The sequence below is a fragment of the Microtus ochrogaster genome, chromosome 16 (genome assembly GCF_000317375.1).
Source record: "Microtus ochrogaster isolate Prairie Vole_2 chromosome 16, MicOch1.0, whole genome shotgun sequence".
NCBI lineage: Eukaryota > Metazoa > Chordata > Mammalia > Rodentia > Cricetidae > Microtus > Microtus ochrogaster.
Genome location: NC_022018.1, coordinates 5,667,831 through 5,688,241, shown reverse-complemented (window position 1 = coordinate 5,688,241; position 20,411 = coordinate 5,667,831). Strand labels below are relative to the sequence as shown.

At 39.0% G+C, this 20,411-nt stretch overlaps 1 protein-coding gene across 11 annotated transcripts in view; it reads right to left on the bottom strand.

Moving 5' to 3' along the window:
- Positions 1-20,411, bottom strand: part of Mllt10 (MLLT10, histone lysine methyltransferase DOT1L cofactor) — a 150,774-nt gene that overhangs the window by 18,418 nt on the left and 111,945 nt on the right. For all 11 annotated transcript variants that reach the window (XM_026782846.1, XM_005354656.2, XM_026782848.1 and 8 more), the window contains one exon: positions 8,422-8,600. In XM_026782846.1, the coding sequence (XP_026638647.1) occupies positions 8,422-8,600 (179 nt within the window). The remainder of the gene's footprint in view (positions 1-8,421; positions 8,601-20,411) is intronic.

The window sequence follows — 20,411 nt, the reverse complement described above, 5'->3', positions numbered from 1 at the left end:
AGGACTGCTGGGTAGGGGTAGGGAGGACTGCTGGGTAGGGGTAGGGAGGACTGCTGGGTAGGGGTAGGGAGGACTGCTGGGTAGGGGTAGGGAGGACTGCTGGGTAGGGTACTGTTCTATGTGACCAATTTCCAAAACTATCTGAATGGCTAAAAACAAAAAATTTACAGTATTTTCTTTTTCTAAAAAAATTATTATTACATTTATCTAAACAAGAAATGGTCAACCCAAGTATGATGTCATATTCTTATACTTCCAACATTTACGAAGTTCAAGCAGGAGGATCACAAGCTTGAGGTTACAAGGAAAGATTGTGTTTCAAAAAGAAAAATAAATTTTCAAAGAGAAATTGTAATTAGTAATTTTGCTGGACAGGAAGGTGCTTTTATTCTGTACAGTGATGCTTCTGAACTACTGCACATTGAGTTCAGCTAAGAGACACATCAATGTGAGGAAAAGAACATGAGTCAGGACTATCACTGAACCCAAGGTCAGCCTGGACAACAAAGACCCTGTTGTTCCCCCCCAAAATTAGCTTTGCTGTCACCAACAAAAAGAAGTATCAAGATTCAAGAGGACTAGAAAAAAATCCCTGTTAACCTACAGAAGTAACAGCAAAGGGCACTGAAAGCTTTTAAACCAAAAAAAAAAAAAAAAAAAAACTTTAACAAGGAATAAGGGAACTATTAACACATACGCTTCTCTAAAGCTTATTTCCCAGAAAGCAAAAGGCTGAAAGCAAATTATCAATGTATCACAGTCTCCTACAGAGGGTATGGTATAAAGACGGGAATTTTTGGAAGCAAGTCCCTATGTTATAGCATTCCAGCACTTCATTCTCTTCTGTCCAGGTAAGGGAAGTGACTTCCGAAAGCACACGAGGGAAGCTGAGTAAACAGGACAGTCACAATTTATGTAGGAACATTTTGCACTGCTGTTATAGCTTTTCTATGAATCTAGAAGGAATTCTAACAATCTATAGAAAAGCTCACTTTTATAAAATACAATTATTTTATAATTGGACCCAAAGACCAACAAACTAAAAATAAATTGAACAATTATTGAAGTAAATCTAAATCATTTTTAAACAAGTGTCTAACTTTTTTTAAAAGGCATTAACAACTTAATGTATCAGACAGCTATAAAAGGCACAAACATTGATCTCAAGGCAATGTTCAACCTCAAGACAAATAAGTAAAACTCAGGGTTTAGTCTATCCTATTAAAAATTTTAAGATCAAAACTCTACGTCTGCTCTAATCTACCTATTAATACATCTTTTCTATTTTAAGGACTTGCTTATGATCACAGATGTGTCTGTGATGAGCTCTTGCAAACTGGTGACTACAGAATGCCTACATGCTGGGCTTGCTCTAAGGACTTTTACCTATAAAGAAGGGGAAAGATTTGGTCTTAAGCTGACCAGACGACTTGAACTTGCTATCAAGTCTGCAGGACCAGATGAGTTCAATCCTCAGGACCCACACTCCCAAAAGCTGTCCTTTATACACATGCTGAGGTGCAGGCACATACGTGCATGAGCACACGCACACACAAACTGGAAAGAGCTAGGTCTAATACATTATATGATAAACAAACACGAAGAATGACATCAGACAGGACATGGCAGAGTCTACAACCCCAGGACTGGGGGGCGGATATGGGATGACCAGTGTGCTCACCTTTGATAGAAAAGCAAACACATGAGACTGTTCTTCATAAAAATAAAAATTAGGGGTGAAATACAATAGTTACTTGTAAAATTTTCAACCTTAGAAAATATAATAGCAGTGCATTTAGGACAAAAACTGTTTTAAAGCACACAATTAACCCATTAGTCAACACTGCAGTCAAATGATTTATACAACCTTCAAAATGTAGTAGTAGCTATTTTTTCAACATTCTAGCACTGGAACATAATTTTATATTCTTTCAGCCAGGTACTAGTGCCATCTTTAATCCCAATACTCTTGGAAGGCAGAGGCAGGCGGGCCTCTAAGTTTGAGGACAGGCTGGTCTACAGAACAGCCAGGGCTGCACAGAAAAACCTTCTCTCGAAAAACTAACCAAAGTCGGGCATTGGTGGCACATGCCTTTAATCCCAGCACTCAGGAGGCAGAGACAGGCAGATCTCTGTGAGTTCGAGGCCAGCCTGGTCTACAAGAGCTAGTTCCAGGACAGGCTCCAAAGCCACAACAGAAACCCTGTCTCGAAAGAAAAAAAGAAAAAAAACCAACCAAGCAACACCCCCTCCACAAAAAAAAAAAAAAAAAAAAAAAAAAAAAAAAAAAGAAAGAGAAAAAAAAAAAAAAAAAAAAAAAAGAGAGAGAGAGAGAAAGTTTGAAAGAAAAAAAGAATTAAAGAAAGAAAAAAGCTTAGCTTTTAACTATAACTGTCTTGATGGCTAATACAAGAAAAGATCAAGAAATAACACTTAAGAAAAACTGTAGATAAAATTACAGTTTGACTTCATTGTAACAAAAGTTCTTTAAAATTTTTAAATAGAAAAAATTACACATAAGAAAGCAATTGCATTTACAAAAAAAAAAAAGTTTTGTCTACAATCAAAAACGTCTTACCAGGCTATGGGAGCACGCACCTTTCTTCCCAGGCCACGGGAGACAGAGGCAGGTGCATTTCTGAGTTCAGGCTCAGCCTGTTCTATAGAGTGAGTTCCAGGACAGCCAGGGCTGCACAGAGAAATCCTGCCTCAAAAAGCAATACAAACAAAAAATGTGTTCTTCCAAAATTTTTATTAAGATTATTTGTTAAGATGCTGAGAGAGACAGCTCAATAGTTAAGAACATGAGTTACTCTTTCTGAGGATCCAGGTTCAATTCCCAACCCCCACGTGGCAGCTAACTCACAACTATTAGAAATACCAGGTCCAAGGAATACAGCTCCCTCTTCTGGCAGGCACTAGGTACACATGTGGTGCAGACACACCAATTGTACGATTTTTTTTTTTTTAAAGACTACTTTTAAAAATTACCAATTCAGCCGGGTGGTGGGGCACGCCTTTAATCCCAGCACTCGGGAGGCAGAGGCGGGTGGATCTCTGTGAGTTCAAGGTCAGCCTGGTCTACAAAGGGAGTTCCAAGTCAGGCTCCAAAGCTACAGAGAAACCCTGTCTCGAAAAACATTAAATAAATAAATAAATAATAAATAAATAAATAACCAATTCATATATACTTTACGTTTTTTGGTTTATTTTGTGGGCTAGGAATGAAACACAGGACTCACATATGCTAGGCAAGTGTTTTATTACTAAGCTCCATCTCCAGGTCCCTACTTCATATATACTTTTAAAGTAAAACATTTTTTTTTTAATCACCGCTGTATCTGCTACTAGCTAAGCTGTAGGCAAGCCATTAACTTTCTCTACCCTCAAATTCCTATTATAGGAATGATGGTATAATGGTTTTCTTACCAGAATACTGTAAGAATATAGTTAATATGCATAATGGGCTCATAAAAACATCTAGAACAGGACAAGTAAGCATCCCATAGTTCAGCTTGTTATTTTATTTCTGTGACAGTCAAAACTATGTTTCAGCACATGAAGGTGCCTATTGCCAAGTGTGAAAATCTAACTTTAATTCCTGAAACCTGAAGCAGAAAAGAGCCTTCTGCAAGTTCTATTATGACCTATACACATGCACACTGTCCATGTGCACACCCACACAATACACAAAATAAATACGCAATAAAAAACTTTTAAGAGCATACTGTTTGTAAACTAATATGGTTTCTGTATTTCCATAAACTTGGATAAGATAAATTATCAATTATATACTGATACTAGTTGTGGCAAATATCCACGAGTAAAAACCGTGTCCAAAGAACCATTAGATGGCATAAAGCCTCACTGTAAGAATTATTTCACCTGCAGATTTGATACCAATACAGCAATCTCCCTGAGCACAGTGGTCACACCTGTAATCTCAACACTGGAAAAGCAGAGGAGGAACGCTACAACACGATGTGCTCCAGACCACTTTAGGCAACAGGAGTTCAAAGCCAGCTAGCCCTGACTATATGGCAGGATTGTCAAAAATGTAGAAATTTTTGGTTTTGTTTTTTTCCAAGTCTAAAAGTTTCTTAAAGCAGGCAGTTCTGGCCAAGCAGGACTGCTGCATGAAAACTGAGCTGCTAAGGGAAGGTACACCTGTGGCTGCTGATGAAGGTTCCACAGAGACACAGACAGGAGAGACTCCCATGGCTACAGATGGAGAAACCAATGGTTCTTGTGAAAAGAGCAGTGACACCAGCCATCCGAATGCAACCAAACATAAGGAGAACACAAGAGCTAGCCCGCAGGAAGGTACCAACAGAGCATCTCGGGTGGCTGAAAACAGTCTTTCAGAAAGAGACACAGGAGTTAGAAAGCAAAACCATGTCACAACTGACGACTTCATGCAGACTTCTGTCATTGGCAGCAATGGATATTTCTTAAATAAACCAGCCCTGCAGGGGCAGCCCTTGAGGACTCCCAAAAAAAGAAGAACCCCCCCACCATACACACACCACAACAAAAGCATACAAGACTTCAAATACAATGCAAGTATTAAGATGTTTTAAAGTTTTATTTGCACACACACTTATAATTATGAGCACATGTTTGAACAGAAAGGTTTTCTTAAAGAAATAATGGACATTAGACAAGGACTGGATCAGTTTCATTTATTCTCTGCCATGATTCAAACTTCATACTTTCCTGAGAACCAACTCCAATTCTGAGTCAGCTACCACCAGTGAAGCATTAATACCCAGCGTGTGATGAGAGATGAAACCAAGTGTGAACAACTTTCTGGTCCCATGAGTAGGCAGACTGTTGAAGCTGTCAGGTTCAATTGCATCATTCCCCATTACTCAATGCCCCAAACTGCTCCCTAATTGTTAGAAGCTTAATGTATTCAAAACCACTGTTTAGGCTAATGCTGAAATGTTCCACAATTGAGTCTCCAAAAAGTAGGAGGAGGATTAAAGTGCAGTTAAACCATTACTGAACACTCTCGATAGGACAGGAGAACTGGACAGAATAACCAATTCTAAATAGATTGCTAAAGTGGTTAATATCTAATCAATGTTATCACTTATCTTTTAGGGAGAAAGTAGTGGAATATGAAAAGCAATATGAAAAGTCAGCGGTACTCCTAAAATGATTTAAACCCTTAACTGATGATCCAATTAGAAAAAATACAAAACATTTTACCTTCCAATAATGGTAAGGATCTACAGTTACGACCACTGATATACTATGTACTGAGCTTTTTATACCAACTACATGTAAAGGAAAAGTTACTCTAAAAAACAAGTACAGCATATCAAGTAAGCTAAAATATAACACTTAAAAATATTTAGTATAAAATATTTAAGAATATAAAATTAACTTATAAAGCAGTTTTTTATATTTTTCTTTTCTCCACATAATTTTACAAGTGTCCTTTTCCGATTAAAACCCCAAATCTATTTTACTCTTTAATTTCTATCAGCTTGAGGGAGAGGGACTTGATCGGGGGAGGGGGAGGGAAATGGGAGGCGGTGGCGGGGAGGAGGCAGAAATCCTCAATAAATAAATAAATTAAAAAAAAATTTCTATCAGCTTGTCCTGATTTTTATCTTCTTTACTACTTCCCTGAGTGACAATTTATAAACCAAAATAAATAAATTACATGAAAGGTCTGTTGATCTTACTTACACAGAGGGCCAGAAAGAATGACTGCTGAACTTCTAGCTTCAATCCAGGCCCTAAAAATTCTGACTTTATTAAATTATGTGGTGAAGGGTTCGGCCAAAAATTATTTACATTTCTATTCTCTACACACATTTTAGAATATCTACCTGTTAAAGTGTTCACGTGTGTTGTGTGTTTTATCTCGCTTTCTTTTTGGCAGTGCTGCGTGAACCCTAGCCCTTGCACATGCTATCTTCTTAATGTTCTTGCACAGTTCTTAATGGTGACAAGACATCTAGGATCACATTTTAAGTACTGATAATGTTCACTGCCCATCTTTTAACATTGCTTTGTTTTACACTGTATATAGTTAAAATGCTAAGATGTAAGTAACTACATTTAAAAGCCAACTAAGAGTTATGAAACGGTTAAATTGAAATGAATGTTGACATGGGGGGAGAGGAAGGGAGTCAATGAATAATTTTAAAAGTTCTCTAATTTTTGTTTCTTTCCCCTTATAGACTGCTAAAACATATTACATTTTCACATTGAACACCTTTTTATTGTCTCAGGCAGCTAAACTGAAGTAGATCTGCACTCAGTTCAACTGAGAGGTCAATGTGCCTCAGTTGCTAAATTCAGCCTAGAATTAACCAGAATAATTAAACAGACTTCTATAAAAACAGAAAAAAAATGCAAACTGGAAATATTCAAAAGTGAGACTTGGTCCAAGGGTAAAGAGCTATCAAACAGCACATAGTTACATAGTTACATTTAATTAAAAGAGATAAAACAATTTATTAGAGCCATTCTTTCATTTGTTCTTTCACCCTCCCTAAGTCCTGTTATTTCCATCCCTTACTTTTCCAGAGAAATAAGCTAAAGAAAGGTCACGCGGTGGTGGCGCACACCTTTAATCCCAGCACTCGGAAGGCAGAATCCAGGTGGATCTCTGGATCTTGTAGGCCAGCATGGTCTACAAGAACTAGTTCCAGAACAGGCTCCAAAACTACAGAGAAACCCCGTCTCGAAAAACAGAAAAGCTAAAGGAAACCCTTCTAAAGTAATCAAGCTACCCTTATTCACCAAATAGTGCATTTTCATGTTCAAAAATGGCACAGATAATCAGACCCTTTGTTCAGTCTATTATTTGGCTTAATTAAAATGATGACTGCCCAACACCATTCATAAAAACACACATGACAATAATACAATGTTGTACTCTAATAATACAGCATATGGCAGGCAGTGGTGGCACACACCTTTAATCTCAGTACTTAAGAGGCTGAGGCAGGTGAATCTCTGTGAGTTTAGGGGCAGCCTGGTCTACAGAGTGAGATTTAGGATAGCCGGAGCAACACAGAAAAACCCTACCTTAAAAAACCAAAAATAAATATAAAATTTTAAAAAACGGACATCCAGGAAACACCAAAGAAATGCATATTTTAAAGTCTCATAACAGAAATTATGCATATATAGAAAAGCTCAAATTTGTATTTTCTTTTTTTTTTCTTTTTAAAAGCTTGGTTAGAGAATCAAACCTACGGCCTCACACAGGTTAGGCAAAGGCTTTCTCCACACAGCAATTAAACGCTAACTAGACAAACTAGTGCTTTAAAAATTACACTATAGCAACTTTTCTCCAATGTTAAAAAATCTGTTCCTAGAGTCTTGAAAAAAAGTGAAATAAGATGATTACAGAATGAAGCTGGGTGTGGTGGCACAAAGCTCTAAAGCCTTGAAACTCTGCAGACAGACACAAAGACTCAGTTTTTAAAGCTCAGGGATGTAGCTTTAAAATAGTGGGGAAAGGCAGGACAAGCATGCACAAGACGGCTTAGAGGGTAAAGGCACTTTCCTTCCTGTGATACAAGCCTAGCTACCTAGGTTTCATCTCCAGAGTCAGCTGTCTCAGACCTAAACATGCACATTGTTTGTGCCCACATATAACAAACACAAATAATTCAAATATTCATAGTTTAGGACTCTTAAACAATTACCTTTAGAAGTAACAGTTTAAACGGTTTTCCAAAACATCTTAATTATTTTTCTTATTAATAAGATACAAGACTACGGTTTCGCTTTTCTATCACTTGTTTTTCGTAACATTCCTATTGCCAGACCTAGTGAAGCTGACCAGTATCAGTCACTCAGCACTCCAAAGCAAGACCACCAGTTCAAGGCCCACTTAGTCCAAAGAATGAATTTAAAGCCAACCTGGGCAACTTAGTTGAGACCATACCTTAAAATTATATATAAAATTGAGGGCTGGGGACAGGCAGTGATACATGCCTTTAATACCTGCACTCAGAGTGAAAGGCAGGTGGATCTCTGTTCCAGGCCACCCTGGTGTACAGACTAAGTGTGTGTGGGTAGAAATCCGCACAAGTGTAGGTCCCAGGTGTCAGAGGAACCGGATCCCTGAATTGCAGTTACACCAGGTGCCAGACACTGAACTCTGCTTTCTTTCAAAAGCAGCACACAACTCTTAACCAGTGAGCTATCTCTTCAGGCTGGGGTCATTTACTCTTCAATATTATCTCCTAGGTTAATTAAAATAATTTATACAAAAGATTTTCAAATACTATTTGTTCAATTTTAAATGTTCTTTTTTTTAAAAGAAGAGGAGTGGCAAAAAGCCAACAAAAACGCCAAATTGACTCATACATTTTTCTACATTTTCTGATTTTTATTGGCAACAATCACAATGCTTGCTAATAAGGCTGGCTCTGAACTATGACATACCTGAGTTGTAGTGGCTGCAGGGGTTACAGATGATGCAGCTGAGGGGGAGAGGGCTCCCACCTGTTGCAAATGCCCAGATGACTGCTGAGGTATGTGAGAGCTAGAGACAGGAGTGCTAGATCCCGAGCCAGACACCACGTTTGGAAAGGATACAGCTACATCATTGCTGTTATAAATACCTGCAACCAAAGAAAGTTTATTTAAATATCTTATAATTTAGCAGCCAAATTGGTCAGACAAGATTTCTCCTCTAAATAAATTTAATTAGTGTTTAATAACTACTAAAATAAGCTAACACTAAAAAAAATTTTCACAAAATATTTGTCTAAAAGAATCTAAGTCGCTTTTAACTTAACAAGTATTTTTGTTAATTAAACAAACAACCAAAAGTTAAGCATTGTAGGCATTTCTAAGAGCAAGAAAAGGTTTCCAAACAGAAGAAAGCAGCTGAGAGCTGTGTTTAAAACCACTTGGTAAGCCATTCAAAGTGCGTAGGACCCTAGAAATCGTAACTGACAAGCTATGAAATGGACAGAGAACTTGTTCTAGGAAGATACAAAATAAAGTACAATAGTATTGAATTTGATTTCAATATTATTAAAAATGCTAGTGTCCTTCGTGCATCTCAGTTGTGAGACCAGAGGTGGCATCTAGAATAGCCAGGAATCGAGCAGACAGGAGTTTCTGAGTGACCGCACTAAGTGAATGAGGACAACGTAAGAGGAAAAATTAAAACACCAAGAGATGGAAGATGAGGTAGTAGCTCCCTTTTGGGGACAAGAAAATGACAGCATACTTGTTTTTCATTGTTCCATTGGGTAAAGCAGTAAAGGAAGAAGGAAACAGAAAGTAGATTTTATTCATTCTAGAAGAGCTAAGAAGAGAAACAGGGGTGGTGGCGCACACCTTTAATCCCAGCATTTGGGGGGGGGGGGGGTTCAAGGCCATCCTGGCCTACAGAGCAAGTTCCAGGACAGACAGGCTCCAAAAAGCAACAGAGAAACCCTGTCTTGAAAAAACAACCAACCAAACAAGCAACAAACAAAAACAGGAAAAATATTAAAGCTGGGCAGTGGTAGTGCACACCTTTAAATCCCAGCACTCGGGAGGCAGAGGCAGGCGGATCTCTGTGAGTTCAAGACTGTTACACAGAGAAACCCTGTCTCAAAAAACCAAAAAAAAGAAAAAGAAAAAAAGAACTGGAGGAGGAGAAGCAGAAGAAAAGAAAATCTCAGCAGAAAGTAACAGTTACTGAGGACAAACTGTGCCCCATCATCTGCCCCCATTTACACTGGGGAAAGGTTCAATTGGGTGTGTGTATGTGTATATATATATATATATATATATATATAGGCATGAGAACAAGAAACTTTGGAGGGCTCACTGGCATAGAGAACAGCCTGACAACAGCAGCAAGCTCTAAGTTCAGTGACAGACCCTATCTCAAGGGAAGAAGGCTGAGAATAAAGAGCAGGAACACACCTAATGTCCTCCTCCATCCTCTATGATGTGCACACATGGGGAAGCCCCCCCCCACACACACACACACCAGGAGGCCAAGGGAGTACAGAGAAAACAACCGCCCACAGAGACACTTGACTAATTCCAGGAGACATTTTTGTCAACGTCCCATTTTTTTCAAAACTTGGAAATGCTACTGGTAAAACTGAGAGGCCAAGGATGCTAACTAACATCTTCCAATGCATGTGACAATCTCCTGGATGGTCCAAAGCATCAAGGAGAATAAAAGCTGAGAAACCAGTTACAAACCTGAGAGGAAGAAAGGGGGAAAAGGATGGAAAGAAAAGAGGAAGGGAAGGACAAATCAAGAACACTGGCATTTAAATAGAAGAAAAGCAGGAAGGAATTAAGCAGGCTGAGATGACTCAGTTAAAAAAGTCCTGAGCTTAATGACCAGAATCACTGACAAACAAGCCAGGCACCCAGATTCCCTGAGGTAGAGACAGGAGGGTCAGCCAGTCTAGTCAGATTGGTGACTGCCAGGCTCAGCAAAAGATCTCAAAAATTCAGGTTTGTGAATTTTTGGGAGATACTCTCAATTTTTGGCCTCTGAATTTATGTACACATATATGAATCTCACACATAGACACACGCTCTCCTCCCTCATCCCTTCAAAAACTATACTGCTAGAAGGCAATAATAATTAGTAAATTATATCACTTATCAATGGGGTTTATGTGACTCTAAACAATCCAAATATCAATTTCTGCTTATAGAAACACCTACAACCTTCTTCAAAAAAAGAAAATAGAAGAATCAGGACACATTAAAAGGCTTTACACCTAGAATTTAGGGCCTTATATAATGCTTACCTCAACAGTTTCTATAAAAAAAAAATGATTTATTCATTCTGCTTGACAACTCACTGTTTCCCAGATATTAATCTAAGCCTTAGGTAAAATTATTCAAGATACATGGTTTCTGTCTTCAAGAAGCTTGGGAGAAAAGAGAATTATAACAATCAGAAAAATTCTGATGAAAACTGCTAGACTATCTTGGGATTGGGTGAGTGCACACAAAAGGGTATCTAACCTAGTCCTTGATGACAGAGTGAAAAGTAAACCTTACTCCCTGGAATGAACATGGTTTCTAGAGCTGGTTTCTAAATGCACTACACAGCAGAGAACGACTGTATGAAAGAAGCATGTGCCAGAGAGCAATGAACCTGGGAGCAAGAAAGCAGGGACCAGATCAACAACAATAAAAGTTAAATGGTCAAGCTTAGACACAGTGAGAACATACATCCATCCAGGGATCACTGGCAGCAGGCTAAAACAACCTGTGAATGGATGCTACAATGCTACTGATATACAAAAACAAGGACTCAATGAAGGCAAAAGAGACATTATAGAAGCAAACAGCATGGGGCCGGTGAAAAGAATGAATGGGCATGTCCACGATAATTCCTAGGCACTACTAAGTGGGGTGAAGAGCACTGGAGCCAGAAGAGCAAAGGCAAACAGTATTTGGTTCTGTGTGCACCTAACAGTGGAGGCATCTAAAATTTCAAGGCTTTACATAGAATTAAACATAACTTTAAAGAAGAAAGTGACTTCTTGTCCAAGTCAGAATGGCTATCATTAAGAACACAATGACAATTTCTGGCAAGGATGTGGGGAAAGAGGGACCTTACTCAAGGCTGATGGGAGGGTAAACTTGTGTAGTCTTCATGGAAATCACCATGGAGACTTCTCAAAACCCAACAGAAGTATCACGTGATCCAGCTCTACCACCGGAGATATATCACTTTAGGATACATTACACCTAAAGGACTCTAAGTCAGCTTACCATAGAGATACTTGATCAATCATATTCATTGCTATCTATCCACAAAAGCTAAGAAAAGGAATAACACTAGATATTCATCAACAAATGAACGGATAGAAAAAATGTGGTACATGTACACAATGGAACTGGGGGGAGGAGAGAGGGTTCGAGACAAACTTTCTCTGCATAGCTAGCCCTGCTTGTCCTTGAATTCACCACCTTCCTTGAACTCCTGAGTGCTGGGATTAAAGATGTGCGCCACCATTGCCTGTCAACACAATGGAATTTTATACAGACATAAAGAAAAGCGAAATTAAGAATGTAGGAAAACTGATATAACTGGTTATCATAATGTTAAAAGAAACTAGCAAGACTCATAAATACTGCATGTTTCTTCTTCTGGGGAATTTAGACTTAAAAGTGTATGTGTGGGGGGGTGGGAAATGGAAATAAAGCAATAAAAAAGTTTGATGATCTTGTAGATAGCAAAATCAAGATTAGTAAAATCGATTTCCTAATACAAATCAAAGTATCAAGGGATTATCATAGTCTTGGAGATTTCTGTGGTCAAAAAATAGTTGCATAATCTGGAACATAAAAGAATGAGCATGAAGCCCCAGGGCCAGCCCAGCCCCGCATTGGCAGGAAAGCCAAGTGCCTGTTATACAAGCCTAAATTGATTTAAATCTCCAAAACTCATAAAAGTAGAATGAGAAAACTGACTCCACATCTGTGCTGTTAACATGCACATGTGTTCGTGTACACACATGCATGTACTTGCGCATGCACACAAACAAACCCCATAAAGTACATTTTTAAAAACCAGCATGAAGACAGATCTTGAGGCCATAGCGCAGTGACAGTATGTAATTCTCTGAACTTAAACTTTGTGTTGCTCTGTGTTATGGCTCAAAGTTCTAAGTAGTAAATATTTATTTAGAAGAACACAAATTTCATTAAGAAAACTGAATTTTTAGGACCTATTTAAAAACAGATGATCTAAGTCAGCTGGTGGTGGGGCATGCCCTTTGATCCCAGCACTAGAGAGGTGGAGGCAGGAGGACCTTACAAACTCTGAGGGGAGAGGGGGAGTTTGGTCATGTGGGAAAGAAAAGAAAATAGCACTTCTGGGACTGAAGAGATGGCTATTATTATAAGATGTGCTACATTTGTTAATGCTGTGATACATTTGCTTTTTTTTTTGGGGGGGGGGGTTCGAGACAGGGTTTCTCTGTGGTTTTGGAGCCTGTCCTGGAACTAGCTCTTGTAGACCAGGCTGGTCTCGAACTCACAAAGATCCGCCTGCCTCTGCCTCCTGAGTGCTGTGATTAAAGGCGTGCGCCACCACCGCCAGGCTGATACATTTGCTTTTATGATGCAAGATGTGTTGCGTTCTTTTATGCTGCATTTGTTTAACTCTGTGAAGCTGTGTTACTTTGCCTGTCTAAAACACCCGATTGGTCTAACAGCAAGTCAGGAGAAAGGATAGGTAGAGCCAGTGGGCAGAGAATAAATAGGAGAAATCTGGGAAGAAAAGATCAAAAAGAGGAAGAGGACATCAGGGCCCAGCGACCCAGTTACATAGCAACCAATAGAGGAAGAAGTAAAGAAAGGTATACAGAAATAGAGGAAGGGAAAAGCCCAGAGGCACAAGATAGATGGGATAATTTAAGTAAAGAAAAGCTGGCTAGGAATAAACCAAGCTAAGGTCGGGCATTCATAAGAATAAACCACCACGTGATTTATTTATTTGGGATCTGGGAGCCAAAACGTAAAGGGTTAAAAAAACTAAACCAAACAAACAAAAAAAAATTTCAAAAAATGGCTGGGTGGTGGCTGCACACACCTTCAATCCCAGCACTTGGGAGGCAGAAGCAGGTGGATCTCTGTGAGCTCAAAGCCAGCCTGGTCTACAGAGTGAGTTTCAGGACAGCCAAGGCAGTTACACAGAGAAACCCTGTCTCAAACAAACAAACAAACAAACAAACAAACAAAAACTGCAGTTAAGAGCACTGGCTGCTCTTCCAGAGGTCCTGAGTTCAATTCCCAGCACCAACATAGTGGGTCACAACCATTTGTAATGAGAACCGGTGCCCTCTTCTGGCCTGCAGACATACACACGGACAGAACACTGTACATAATAAATAAGTAAATCTTTTTTTTAAAGATTTTATTTGTTTGTTTATTGTGTATACAACATTCTGCCTTCATGTCTGCCCACATGCCAGAAGAGGGCGCCAGATCTCATTATAGATGGTTGTGAGCCACCATGTGGTTGCTGGGAATTGAACTCACGACCTCTGGAAGAGCAGCCAGTGCTCTTAACCACTAAGCCATCTCTCCAGCCCATAAGGAAATCTTTAACTAAAGATGGTACCAGATTCCCTGGAACCTGAGTTACACATGGTTTTAAGCTGTCATGTGAGTGCTAGGAACTAAACCTGGGTCCTCTGCAAGAGCAGTAAATGCTCTTAACTGTAGAGACATTGATCCAGCACAAAAAGGGACTTCTGAATGAAGATTATTCCAATAGTTTATTTATTAGCTCTCTGTAACAAAACATATAAAACAACAAAAAGAACTTTTGCCTTAATATTCTTCCAGTAAGCACTTGTAATCTAGCCGAGGTAGGCATGGTGGTAGAGGTCTATAACCCCTGACTCAGGAAGCAGATAGAGGGATTAAATTCAAGGCCAGTCTGAACTGCAGAGTGAAATTATGACTCCAATAATGGAGGAAGGCTGGAGATGAGAGGAAAAGAAAGTACGAGTATGCAGAAACCTAAGTTCATGAAATGCTTGGACTATTTTCTTCAAGGTACATTAAAATGCTGACTACCTACACCTTGTGGGTGTGGTGTGCATATTTGATTGTGTCTGTGCTTTGCAGATAGATGTGTGGAGGACAGAAGCATTTATTGGGTATTTTTCTTTTCTTTTCTTTTCTTTCTTGTGTTTTTTTTGGGGGGGGGGGTGGCAGGCTATCCTGGAACTCGCTCTGTAGACCAGGCTGGCCTCAAACTTACAGAAATCCACCTATCTCTGTCTCCTGAGTGCTGGGATTAAAGCATGTACTACCACCATACTGGATATTCTAGACTGCTCTCCCCGCTTTTTTTTTTTTTTTTTTAAAGACAATCCCTTCTACCACCATCCCACTCAGGTCTAGCATACACTTCAGCAACTGTCACTACTAACTGCCTACAAGTTCTGAAAAAGGAAGGCCTACCATACACTGAATATCCAACTTCTAAAACTAAGAGCAAAAGTTAGAGATAGTATGCTGAAACCAAAATGGTGTGATTTCTTTTCATAAGTACAAACTTCTAGATGAGATAAAATTGAGTTCTATGTTACCAGCTATATGATTATAATCAGGATTACATAAGTATCCTGGGTCAACCGTTTCAGTATTCCCCTCCCCCATCTTAATTTGAAGGCTTTAGCAATTTCTACTCCATAAGTTTCAATAAATACTACAGCCATTTTAGTATTTTAAATTCTAATTTAAAATTTCTAAGTAAGTAGTATTATAATTTTCTCACACACTTAAAGCCCCTTCAATAATAAAAAAGCCAAACTTACTATCACCATATGCTGTAATAATCACAAAATATAATATTGAAAAGCAAAACTGTGGTGAACAAGGGTCTTCAACTGTTTTGATATGGCATTAATATGTACTTAACTTACATATATAATTTATCCAGTCTAACTGCAATCCACTAATCCTGCTTCGAGGCTGTTTGTGGCACTTAGGTTTTTGTTCTAAAATACTGCAAATCAAAATGTTCCTTTCATGACACCGAAGCTCAAGATGATCTCTGATTTCACTCACCACCCTGGCACGAACATTTTCTGTATCTATTTTCTTTAAAAATAATAATTTTGAAATTAGTACCTAGAGAGATGGCTCAGGACTTAAGACTACTTGCTATTCTTGCAGAGGACCTGGGTTCAACTCCTAGCAACCACACAGTGGCGCAGAACCATCCCTAACTCCAATTCCAGATAGTCTAGTGTCCTCTTCTAACTTCTGCAGGACCAGATATCTATGTAGTAAGCATACATGCATGCAAGAAAAACGCCCATACACATAAAATCAATCCAAGTGCTCCTCACTACAAAGCCATCCTCCAGCCTACCACCACCGCCATTTTCTATTTAACTCCATTCTATTTCCATCTTTTACAAGTTTTACAGCTTTTAATCCAAATCAACCTGACATTCATTTGGGTTCAATGGAACTAAATCCTACAACACACAAGCTCCAGGCAAACACTCTGAAGTTCAGGACAGAGAACAGAAATGATAATACAGAAAGATACAATGGATGGGAATGACATCCACCAAGCCTGCTGTTTCTTCACCCAGTTGACAAACAAGTACTAAGTAACTACTAAGAAAGAGACAAGGAGTTTGGAGCAAAAGTAAAACTAAAAACAAGAAAAACAAGGTGAAACTGTTCACCAGGAACATACAGTTCAACTACAAAGACAAGCTTAAAAAACATATGAAAATGCATTCCAACATAAACTATGATGGACAAGGAAAATATGAGAAAAATAATTAGAGGGCTAAGATATAACTCAGTTGAAAGTGCTTGCTTAGATACACATAGCCATGTGTTTAATTCCCAGTACCGCATAAAACCAGGTGGCACATGCTTGTAATCTTAGGACTCTGTTACTAGAGACATGATGATCAGAAATTCAGAAACATTTACACCGTCTCAAGCAACAAAGAATAAAAAAACCAGGAATCAATAAGATCTGAAGAAATATAATACTGTAAGCCAAGATCTAAAAAGTTTGATCAGTGCTACCCAGACAGAAAGGAAAGAGAAGTTCTCACAGGATACTTAAACAAGAGAGAGACTTCAAATGTGCTATTATCCATGGGCAGATCTCTAGCCCCTAGCCCTAACCCTATTCACAGCACAACATACCCTTTAAAACAATAATCCCCTGACCCCTATGTGGCAAGGAGACTGAGAAAACAGATGTAAAAAGAAGAGTGTTTCAGGAGACAGTTCAACAAATTAGATGAAAATTTATGCTTCTCTGGAAAGGGGTGGATCTGAAGCACACCTACAGGTTAGAATCCTCTAAAGTTGATACTATATTAATTACATTTGCTAACTAGAGCACAGAAAAAAAGAGTAAGTCATAGAATTCTCACTTTTGATTAAAATTAAAAGTGCCATTTGTTCAGAGGTGAAAACTGATACACAACAAAGCAACATTTTGTTAAAAGCTGGCCTTGTGCTGCTGCTATATGGTGGTGCGTACCTTTAGTCCCAGCACCAGGGAGGCAAAAGCCAGCAAATCTCTTGAGTTCAAGGCCAGCCTGGTCTAAAGTAGCAGGACAACGAGGGTTGCAGAGCAACTCATCTCACAAAAATAAAACAAAAAAAGTTGACCTTATTGACAAAATACTTGCAGTCACAGGAAGGCCCCTTGAGTTCATGAGTTTAAGGCCAGTCTGGGGGAGAGTGTAACTTCATCTCAGTCAGTCAAAGACAAAATAAAATAGCCAGCCTTGAGGATCACCAATTAGTTCAAGGACAACTTGTGAAAAAAATAAATCATAAAAAAAAAAAAAAACCTAACACAAAGCCAGCTGGTGATGGTGCACGCCTTTAATCCCAGCACTTGGGAGGCAGAGGCAGGTTGATCTCTTTGAGTTTGAAGCCAGCTGGGTCTACAAGAGCTAGTTCCAGGACAGGCTCCAAAGCTACAGAGAAACATCTTGAAAAAAAAAAAGCAACAACAACAACAACAAAAAAAAACTAACAAGCTATGAAAATAATGATGTACTGCTGTGTGGTGGTAGGGCACACTTGGGAGGCAGAAGCAAGCGGATCTCTGTGAATTCGAGGCCAGCCTGATCTACAGCCCAGGGCAGCTAGGGCTGTTACACGGAGAAACCCTGTCTCGAAATCGTGCCCCCTCTTCAACAAAAGAAAAAAGAAAAGAATGATGGGTGCTACCGAAAGCAACAAAAAGAGTATGATGAAAGGGTATTAGTTCTATCAAATGCTGTTGAGAAGGAAGCTAGAGATTATCAACTTGTCACAGGCTATAGTCTTATAGGAAGAAAAACCTCAAGTGAGAAAATACCCCCACAAGACTAGCCTATGGAAAAGCCTGTGGTACATTTCCTTGATAGATGTAGTGGGGCCAGCTTACTACAGGCAGTACCACCTTGGGTTGGTCATCCCTGGTGCTGTATGAGAAAGCAGACTGAGCAAGCCATGAAGAATTTCCATGGTGTCTGTATCAGTTACTGTCTCTACGCTCCTGTCCTTAACATCCTTCAGTGGTATACTGAAGTGGTGAACTATAAGCTGAAATAAACCCTTTCTTCTCCAAACTGCATTTTGGTATTGTGTTTTATAATAGCAATAAAAATCCTGAGATAGTAAGCAAAACAAAACGATTAAACACAAAAGAAAAGCACTACTTCTAAGTGTTTGTCCCTTTCTAGATTACAGAATATGCTCCCCCATTGTGCAGGAAAGATAGAGCTTACTTTCCTGAGTTTCCTGGCCAGCCTGATGAAATTCTACGTCTGCTAGCTTTTCCACAGGTGTCTCCATTTTAACATGAAGATTTATTCTGGCTGGCAATATAGTTTAGTGGGAGTATTTGCAAACATGTAGAAGGCCCTGGTATGATCCTCAGCTTTGCCTCTTTTGTTAACACTGTCTGTTAAAAAGATTGGTTATAAGAATGTGAAATATAGCCGGGCATTGGTGGCGCACGCCTTTAATCCCAGCACTCGGGAGGCAGAGGCAGGCAGATCTCTGCGAGTTCGAGACCAGCCTGGTCTACAGAGCTAGTTCCAGGACAGGCTCCAAAACCGCAGAGAAACCCTGTCTCGAAAAACCAAAAAAAAAAAAAAAGAATGTGAAATATATTTAAAAGGGTGGGGGGAAAATCACCCACAAACACTGGTATTTTGGCATACTTTCACATATTTTACTATATACAGTTCAATTTTGTTCTACACACCAGCCTATATGTATAAGATGCACACATATGAGATTTTGGGAAAGTGGACACATGTATGTGTAAGTGTGTGCTCACTTGTGTTAGTGCATGTGGAAGCCAGAGGTCAACTTCCTCCATTGTTTAAGCTCACCCTTTTGTCTAGACTGGCTGGCTACTATGCCCCTGAGATGGCTCTCTTTCTATATCCCCTGCTGGGTGAATGCAAAATTCTTAGTCCCTTATAGACTTAGTATATTCAATGCCCTTTCCCAAGCCCCTAAATCTACATCTCTGGTAGACATCTGAAGTCATGGACAGTACCAAGCCCCCTAAGCACTACGTGTTTACTTATGTGCCTACAGTGTTGACAAACAGTCCTGGATTTAGTATGACTTCCCATGTTTCATGGGTGCCTCCTGTACACCATTATTCTTCAACTGTGGTGTCATTTTTAGTAAAATTAGAGTTATGAACAAACCTCACAATACTGTAATAATCAAGCTGTGTGTGGAATATTCCTTTACACTATGTGAATATGTGTCACTCTGCCTGGTTTAATGAAGAAGCAGCTTGGTCAGTAGATGGGCAGAATAAGGTTGTGGGAGAGCCAAACAAAGAACGCTGGGAAGAGGGCAGAGTCAGAGGGTGAGCAGACACAGAGAAAAGCAAGATGGACGGACATGATGTACTGGGAAAAGGTCGATAAAAATATGGATTCACTGAAAATGTAAGAGTCACCTACTAACAAGCCTGACCTATAGACCGAGCATTTATAATTAAAATTAAGTCTATGTGTGGCTACTTGGGAACGGCTAACAGGACAGAAACTTCTGCGTACAGACAGTTACCACACTGACATAACATATATAGCGTGGTTTTAATAGAGGGACAATTCTCACCCAGGGTGGGATACAGTAATGGCAGGACATACTCTGAAGATTATTTCTGGAATTATCTTTTGAATAGTTTCATAGCAAGCAACTAAAACTAGAGAAAACGTAGCTAAGAGAATATGGCCGTGTAAGCTTTACAATTTCACATAAAATTCAGCGGGTTTGGAGCCAGGTGGTGGTGGCACACACCTTTAATCCCAGCACTCGGATCTCTGTGAGTTGAAGGCCAGCCTGGTCTACAGAGTGAGTTCCAGGACAGGCTCCAAAGCTACAGCAAAACCATGTCTTCAAAAATCAAGAAAAGAAAAGAAAAGAAAAGAAAAGAAAGAAAGAAAGAAAGAAAGAAAGAAAGAAAGAAAGAAAGAAAGAAAGAGAAAGAGAGAAAGAAAAGAAAGAAAAAAGAAAAACCAGCTGGTTTGTTATAATGAATATACAAACAAGAAGCTCAAAGATGGAACTAGGGAGAAACGCCTCAATTTCACCCCAATGGATGATACTGGAGATATTTGTGTTTATACACACATACACATATATGTGTAAATATAATACACACACATACTAAACCATGAGTGGTTTGATGAAACAATGTTTAAACATATACAAAAAAAATCACTAAGGCTATCATGTGGACAAAGACCTAAAAGAAGAATTAGATCATTAAGTAGTATTTTATTGAACTAGGACAAAGAAAAGCCACAAGAAGTCAGGAGTGCAGCCAAGTTATGGCAAGCTGAATGTCAAAGAAAAAAAAAACAAATAAACTGCTTCCAACATTAATTATTTACCAAAAACAAACTTTTTTTTTTTTTTTTTTT